The 7797-nt window shown below is 39.0% G+C and overlaps 1 protein-coding gene across 1 annotated transcript; it reads right to left on the bottom strand.

Annotated features, from left to right (window-relative positions):
- Positions 1 to 5896: 5896 nt before the first annotated feature.
- On the bottom strand, positions 5897 to 6368 carry LOC114212893 (histone H3.3C-like). Its single transcript, XM_028107915.2, has one exon. It carries the CDS (start codon positions 6314 to 6316, stop codon positions 5897 to 5899), a length of 420 nt encoding a protein of 139 aa, XP_027963716.1. The 5' UTR covers positions 6317 to 6368.
- Positions 6369 to 7797: the final 1429 nt, after the last annotated feature.

Raw genomic sequence — 7797 nt, 5'->3', positions numbered from 1 at the left:
ACCCTTCATCACACCCAGTGTCAGCCTCTCTCCAGTTCACTGATTTCTCCCTCCCCTTCCTCCTTCCTTTCATCTCATTACTCATCTCTCATTCCATTTAAGGAGTGAAAATGATAAATCATGTTCCTGTGTCACAGAAAGCTGACACTCTCATTCATGATAGTTTGGCATTTATGAACATCCACAACTTGAAGATCTCATCCATCTCAAAAAAATTTATTAAGCTCCACCTGCCCCTTTTCCCAGGAGGCATTCCAGATGCTAATATAAACAAAAATGTCTGTAGTTCCAGGGGCACCTGGGTGGCACAGTCAGTTAAGCATCTGACTCCTGGTCTCAGCTCAGGTCATGATCTCAGGGTTGTGAGTTCAGGCCTCCCATCAGGCTCATGCTGAGCACGGAGTCTGTTAAAGTTTCTCTCTTCTCCCGCTCTCCCCCCCCGCCACATGCTTGAGCTCGCTCGCTCTCTCTCTCTAAAATAAATAAATCTTTAAAAAAAAGTCTATGTTCTTATGTTGCAGTACGCACTGTTTTAAGCACATTGTATTTTTGACTTAATTTAATCCTCAAAACAACTCCATGAGATTGTTGTTATTATATTCCCATTTCACAGATGGTGACTGAGGTACAGAGAGATTAAGCAGCTTGCTCAAGGTCACATAAGTAATAGTAGACCTATGATTCAGTCTCTGGTAGTCTGGTTCCAGAGTCTGGGCTATTAACTTCTATATACTCATCAGATAGATAGAGAAGTGGAGAGCCAGATATTTCCCCCTCCCAGTTCACTACAAATTAAAAGAATGTATTTATTTGCAAAATTAATGAATAAGTAGCATGTGAAGGAAGACTTTGGGGTTTTGGAAAATGCATAAAATGTAAACAACGAAAAAGTAGGCCAAAAGCGCTCAGGGTTAAAAAAAAATAGTAAGATCGAAGAGGATAGTTTCAGAAAGAACAGATTGCTGGGGCAAGCGATCATCAGGAGCCTTGATCAGCCTCCAGGAAATTATGTGCGGGAATTAAGTTGGGTCAGGGAAGGGCTGTGTTTTAAATCATATAATCTATCCTCCATACCTGCAGGAAAAGCACCACAACCACTGAGCAGGCTGCTTCCTTTTGAAGGCCCTTGGGGCGGTTGGGATAGAGGTTGTAAAGAGATAGGAGAGAGCCCCCTCCCTTGCATGGAGACTCATGTTGCTGCAGAGGAAGGGCCCTTCATCAGAGGAGTAAACTCAAGAAAGTTTCCACTTCCAAGTGATCTTTGTTGCCTATTTGGAAACGACCGTAGTGTGTCTACATCTGGACAATGATGTCTGTTATAAGAATACAACTCTCTCATCAGAATTCAGCAGACTGCGTAAACAGGGCTGGTCCATCTAAATGAGGTGTGGAAGTTACGGCTCTCTCCCCCAGCTCCTCTTTCTAAACACTTTGCTCTTGTCAACAAAGGAAAAGTTAAATCATCCTGAATCTCCAGACCCACTATTATAGGAGAATAGGAAAATCAGCCTGATAATCAGATTCTTAGACACTGCACATTGTTTAATGATCTATCTTGAGAAATAAAGGTCTCATCCACTGAACAACATTTAATCTTTTCCATTTGGCAAACTCTCATACCCCCCACCTTTCCTTCCACCCAGATTCACTGAAAGGTTATCCCATTAAGCACAGTCCTTTCTTTTTGGGCTCTGGAATTGCGTATACCCAGAATTGTAATAAAAATAACAGTAGTCTTTATTAAGTGCTTACTATTTGACTGCACCATGCAGTTTGATAAGCATCATGTTATGGAAGTTTTAAGACAACTCTGATGTAAATACTATTATCCTCATTTTATATTGGAAGAAACAGATGTTCAGAGATGCTCTCATGGTCAGTGAATGACAGAACTTGGACTCAGCCCAGGTCTGGCTGATTCTGGAGCTTTAATTACTTCACTGATCATTCTAAGTTGAGACACAGTCACTACCATTGATGCAGAATGCAACAGAGGTCACTGCCTCCACCACCAGGCTGTCTGCTCATTCATCCACCCTGCAAGACTTCCCATCACCAAAAAGCCTCTGTTTATTCATGTCAGTTGCACTGAGCCCAGAAACTTCATGGACCCTACCTATTCAAGCCACACAAGATACCTCAAGTGGAGGCTGTTCTTCCTCCACCTCTCATGTCATTAAAGGTTGGGAATTGGTCCTCCTTGCTTATAACAACTGATTCTGGATTAAGTTTTCTCAGACCTGTATAGTTCTCTCTCATTTAAAGTGTTTGCCTTGTGGCTCTGCCTTGCTATACTCCTTAGCACTCATGCCTTCTATCCTAGACACTCCTCCTAATTCTTTGAAGATTCACCTCTGTCTTCCATCTTTCTCCCCATCCCTATATTGCTGCCATCTTTGGTGCCTTTAGGACTAGATAATCCTTCTGACATCCTGACCTTTAGGATTCTTTGCCCTCTTTATTTTGTATGATCTTTGTCTCTCCATGTTGGCCACAGTACCTCAATTCACTTATCCCCAATATACCATTTTTAGGCCTTCTAGAAACTTCCAGTTTACAGACCCACCTGTTTTCTTCTCATCTCCCAGGACTCCCTTGTTTTCATGTCCTTCATCATCTAGCTGACATCGACCATCACAGCAATTACTTTTCTCAAAATCCTCAATTTCTTATTTTGTAATGATCTTATTGTGAGTCCTGTGTAGAACCCAAAATCTGAATGAATTCAACTTGCAATCTGCTCCATGCTTGAACCTGGATTACTGGGTAATTGCGGAGAAAAAAAAAAAAATCACTCTGAATTGGAAACAGTAGTAATTCATGGCCCCCGACCTTAACTCGGCCCTTAAAGACACTCAGGAGTCCCATTATGTGTCTATGGGCAGTTTTCATCTTCTGTGAGGCAACTGTTTTAAACTGTCTCCTCTGCTCTAAAAGGCAGGACCCCCACTTCTCCCTTCATCTCCATATGACCTTGCCTCCTGCAGAAAAATAGAAGACATTGGTCAAAACTCCCTCAACTTCCTGCCATAAGACTTACATATTAACGTCTTCACTCATCCCTTCCTCCCCCCATCTTGATGGACCAGAACAAACATTCTTTATCTTACTGAAAAATGGATCCCATTCTCTGCATCCCTTCCCTTCTTGCCTTCTCAGGAATGTTGCTCCATCCATCTCTCCCTCTCCACCGACTGCCCTCCATTAGCATGTGGACACGGCCCTGCCTCCAATCCCCAGGTGCTCCCCCAGATTCCACATGCATTGTCTCTCTTCTTGCATGGGGAAGGTCTGTATTAAATATCTCTATTTTATCACCTCCCACTCACTCTTCAGATCTCTGTATCTGGCTTCCCCACCTTCACACCACTGAGGCTACACTTGAAAAAGTGTCTGGTTTTCTCCATCTTGCAACATTGCATGTGCCCTTTTCACCTTTTGCCTTACTTGACTTCTCTGTTGGCCACTCAAAGCATTATCTATCCTTGACTTGGGGACCCTAGTATTCTAGTCATCCTCCCAGTTGTCTGGCTATTTAGTCCTTTCCCTCTCTTGGACTGTCTTGTTTCGTGTTTCCCTTATATACCCGATTCATCTCATCCTTTCTTGTGATAATGCAAGCATGTTCATGCCTTCTAGACCTGCATATCTATTTCTGGTTCATTTTGTGTGCCACAGACTTTTATATTCAATGTTATTCTACATACTGCAGTGGGATCTCTCACAGGCACTTCATACACAACATTCATGAAACACCCCCCTCCACCTGTCACTAAACCCATTCTGTTTGCTCCCACATTTCAGTTTCAGAGAATAGTGCCAGTTTCTCAAGCTAGAAAAGTAAAAACAGCCTTGTTCTCTTGCCTTGCTTCAGGTCCCATGTGTAACAATTATTAAATCCTATGAATCTATTTCTCAGCTATATCCTGAATATACCTACTTACATCTAGTTTCAATTCCACTCACAGAAAACCACCTGCTCTCTTACTCCAAGCTCCAGCTGTGTGTCCCCTTCCCTTTGGACTATTGCCCACACACTCTCATTTGCTTAGCTTGCTCATCTTCTTCCATCAGATTTGCACTCTGGTATTACCTTTAATAAAAAGCCTTTCATATCCCCAGCACTGGATTGGGTATCTCTTCTCTTTACCTACAGCATCTTGTGATTATCTCTATCATATCAGTTACACTGTATTTTAATTGTGTTCACTCACCTGTCTTACCCACTATCTAGTTTGTAACTTTGTCTTGAACACTTAGCCCAGACTTTGGCATGTAATAAGTGATCATTCAGTGTTTGTTCAACTAATGATCTATTTTTCAAATTATAACTTTGTTTTCTTTTAGTTGTGTAGTGACCTATGAGCATGTATTACTCAATGAGTGTATATGATTGTTCTTTTAAAAAGTCAGCTTTATTGAGTTATAATTTATATACAGTAAAATTCACTAATATGAAGTGCAAATTTCAATGAGTTTTGATAAATGTATACACTGTATAACCAATACCACAATCTAATATAGGAAATTTCTATTGCTGCAAAGAGTACCTTTATGCCCCTCTGTAATAAATCTCTTCCCCTTCCCCAAAACTCTTGGCAATGACTTCTATGTTTCTATCATTATAGTTTTGCTTTGTCTAAAATTTCATAAAATTTGAGTCATATAGTGGATAGTCTTCTGAGTCTGGTTTCTTTCACTAACATAATGTTTTCAAGATGCATATCGTGATACAGAGCATATCAGTAGTTTATTCATTTTTATTGCAGAATAGTGTTCCATTATGTGCATACACCACAATTTGCTTTCCATTCACCAGATAATGAATATTTAGATCATTCCCATTTGAGGCTGTTATGAAGGAAGCTGCTATAAACATTCAAGTACAAATCTTTGTGTAAACATATTTACATTTCTTTAGGGTAAACGCATAGGGGTAGAAGTGCTGGATCGTATGATAGATGTATGTTTAACTTACTTTATAAGAAACTACCAAACTGTTTTCCAAAATATTATGCATTCCCACTAGACACAGTAAAGATTCCAGTTGCACTTCTCACTAAAACTTGATGTCAGTCTTTTCAACTACAGCCTCTATAATGGTTGTGTCGTGATTATCTCTCTGGTGGTTTTAATTTGTCTTTGTCTGGTGACTAATGATGCTGAGCATATTTCCGTAAGCTTATTGGCCATTTGTGTCTTCTTCTGTGAAGTGTGTGTTAAATTTTTTTGCCTATTTTATTGAGCCGTTTCTTCTTATTTTTCAGTTGTAAAAGTTCTTTATGTATTCCAGATAAAGTCCTTTGTTGGACATATATTTTAAAAATATTTTCTCTCAGGCTATAGCTTGCCTTTCCATTTTATTCAAGAGTACATTTTATTTATTTTTTTATAGTTTAATGTATTTTAATAGCAAACTTACAGGAACAGCACAGAAGACAGACAACATTAAAAATATGTACTTGCATGTAGGACAACTCAGTTAGAAAAGTACAGCGAATGGATGGATCTACTGTATGATAAAAATGCTACAAACACCATTTAGTTGCCGTCAATAAGAAATTTACTTGTTTTAAAAAAATCCAAATGCTGGCATTGTCCAGAAAAATTTAACAGGTTTATTTATAATTGTTATAAAGTTGAACTGCTGAAACGTGTTCACTGAAACATTTTGACTTGCATTAATGCTTTATGTCCCCGCATTTATATTAAAAATTCACACACAAATGACAATGGAAAACCTGCCAATACCTGATTTCTGTCCCCTATTTTTCCACTTGCAATCGTATACTTAGGTACCTTTTGACCCCATGGAAAAAAAATATCTAACATTCAGAACTACCAGTAACAGGAAGAAGAGAATTTTTTTTTTTTTTAAAGAATGAAATGTTTTCCATCATAGTGGATAAGCACGTTCTCCATGTATGCGGCACGCTAGCTGGATGTCTTTTGGCATAATTGTGACACGTTTGGCATGGATAGCACACAGATTGGTGTCTTCAAAGAGGCCCACCAGATAGGCCTCGTTTGCCTCCTGCAAAGCACCAACAGCCGCACTCTGGAAGCGCAGATCTGTTTTGAAGTCCTGAGCAATTTCTCGCACCAGACGCTGGAAAGGAAGTTTGCGGATCAGAAGTTTGCTGGACTTCTGATAACGTCTAATTTCACGGAGTGCCACAGTACCAGGCCTGTAACGATGAGGTTTCTTCACCCCTCCAGTAGAGGGCGCACTCTTGCGAGTGGCTTTTATAGCCAGTTGCTTCCTCGGTGCTTTACCACCGGTCGATTTGTGGGCAGTCTGCTTTGTACAAGCCATGGTACAGAAACTCCCTTACTTACCCCCCTTCTCCTTGGGCTGGAGCTCGGCGAGCTAGATCAACAGTACCTTTTAAAGAGCCAAAGTGTTTAAATCAGATAAAGTATGATTTATCAAATTTGTTCGTATTTCAAACTTTTTGTGCCCTTAGGTCTAATAAAAGTGTCCTACTTCATGTAGCAGAAATTTTATTCCTGTATTTTCTTCTAAAAATTTTATACTTTGAGCTACTACATTCAGGTGTATGATCCATTTCTGGTTAGTTGTTGTATAATGTGTGAGAAGAGGCTTCATTCATTGTTTCCCATATGAATATCTTTTTGATCCTTTGTTGAACGTCTACTCTTTCCTTCAGTAATTATCTTGGCACTTTTTTGAAAAAGCAATTAATAGGCATATTTATTTATTTGGGGTTTATTTGGGAGCTCAATTCTGTTCCATTGACCTCTGTGCCTCTCTTCATGCCATAATATACTGTATTAATTAATGTTTTTGATAGTAGGTATTCAAATCAGGCAAGATAGCTCTATCACCATTGTTCTTTTTCAGAATTATTTAGGCCATTCTAGGCTTTCCATTTTTTATATAAATTTTAGAATTTTCACGTAAAATTCTACAAAAAAAAAACCCTGGGATATTGGTTGAGACTGAATTGAATCTATTGATCAATTTGAGGAGAATTGGTATCTTATGAAGATATCTGATTATTAACATAACATTCCTCTCCATTTACTAATTAGTGTCCTTTCATATAAAATGCTCTCTAACTTTAGTATACAGGTCTTGCACATATTAGGTTACATTTATCCTTAAGTATTTTGTGGTTTTGATCCTATCATAAATGATAATTTTTGAATTTCAAATTCTAACTATTCATTGATGTTACAAAGAAGTACAATTTATTTGTTACCTTATAACATTACTAGATTTGCTTTTTAGTTTTAGTATCAATTGTTACAGATTTCTTAAAATAGTCTATGCACTCAAGTATGTTGCCTAAAAATAAATATAAATTTCTTCTTTTTTTGATAAGTTCACCTTTGTGTTGTAAATAATTCTGCTACTTAAAAAGGGGTTTTTTGATGTTCAGTCAGCTACAGACACAGAAGAACACCACACAGAGAGACATGTGAAATTAAAGGATTTGTTATACTTACAAATCCCAGAAGAGAGAGGTTGACTCATCACTCAGGAGGCCATATAGAAGGAGTTCGAAGGGAGCAGGCTCTACCAAGCAGGTGGGGATCAAGACCCATGAGCAAGTGCCTTTATTGAGGGTCATTGTGGAAGACAAAAGCTAAAGGCACAAGGAGGTTTTACTGGTACATTTGAATGTCACTAGCTCATAGACAGGGGAGAGCAAGGTCCCTGTAACAGGGACCCACCTTATCACACCAGTGCACTGGGCACATGGGTGGGGTGCTCATAGCCTGTTTGTTGGGATGTTGAAGCATCCGGAAAATATAAAGTTTAAAATTTTA

The sequence above is a fragment of the Eumetopias jubatus genome, unplaced genomic scaffold (genome assembly GCF_037043125.1).
Source record: "Eumetopias jubatus isolate StellerSeaLion01/CBP00866 unplaced genomic scaffold, mEumJub1_p1.0 scaffold_15, whole genome shotgun sequence".
Classification (NCBI taxonomy): domain Eukaryota; kingdom Metazoa; phylum Chordata; class Mammalia; order Carnivora; family Otariidae; genus Eumetopias; species Eumetopias jubatus.
The sequence above is the reverse complement of the archived record's forward strand: the minus strand, read 5'-3'. Positions and strand labels throughout refer to the sequence as shown.

Coding starts and splice junctions, on each gene's coding strand:
- LOC114212893 (XM_028107915.2), bottom strand. CDS start 6,316: ATGGCTTGTACAAAGCAGACTGCCCACAAATCGACCGGTGGTAAAGCA.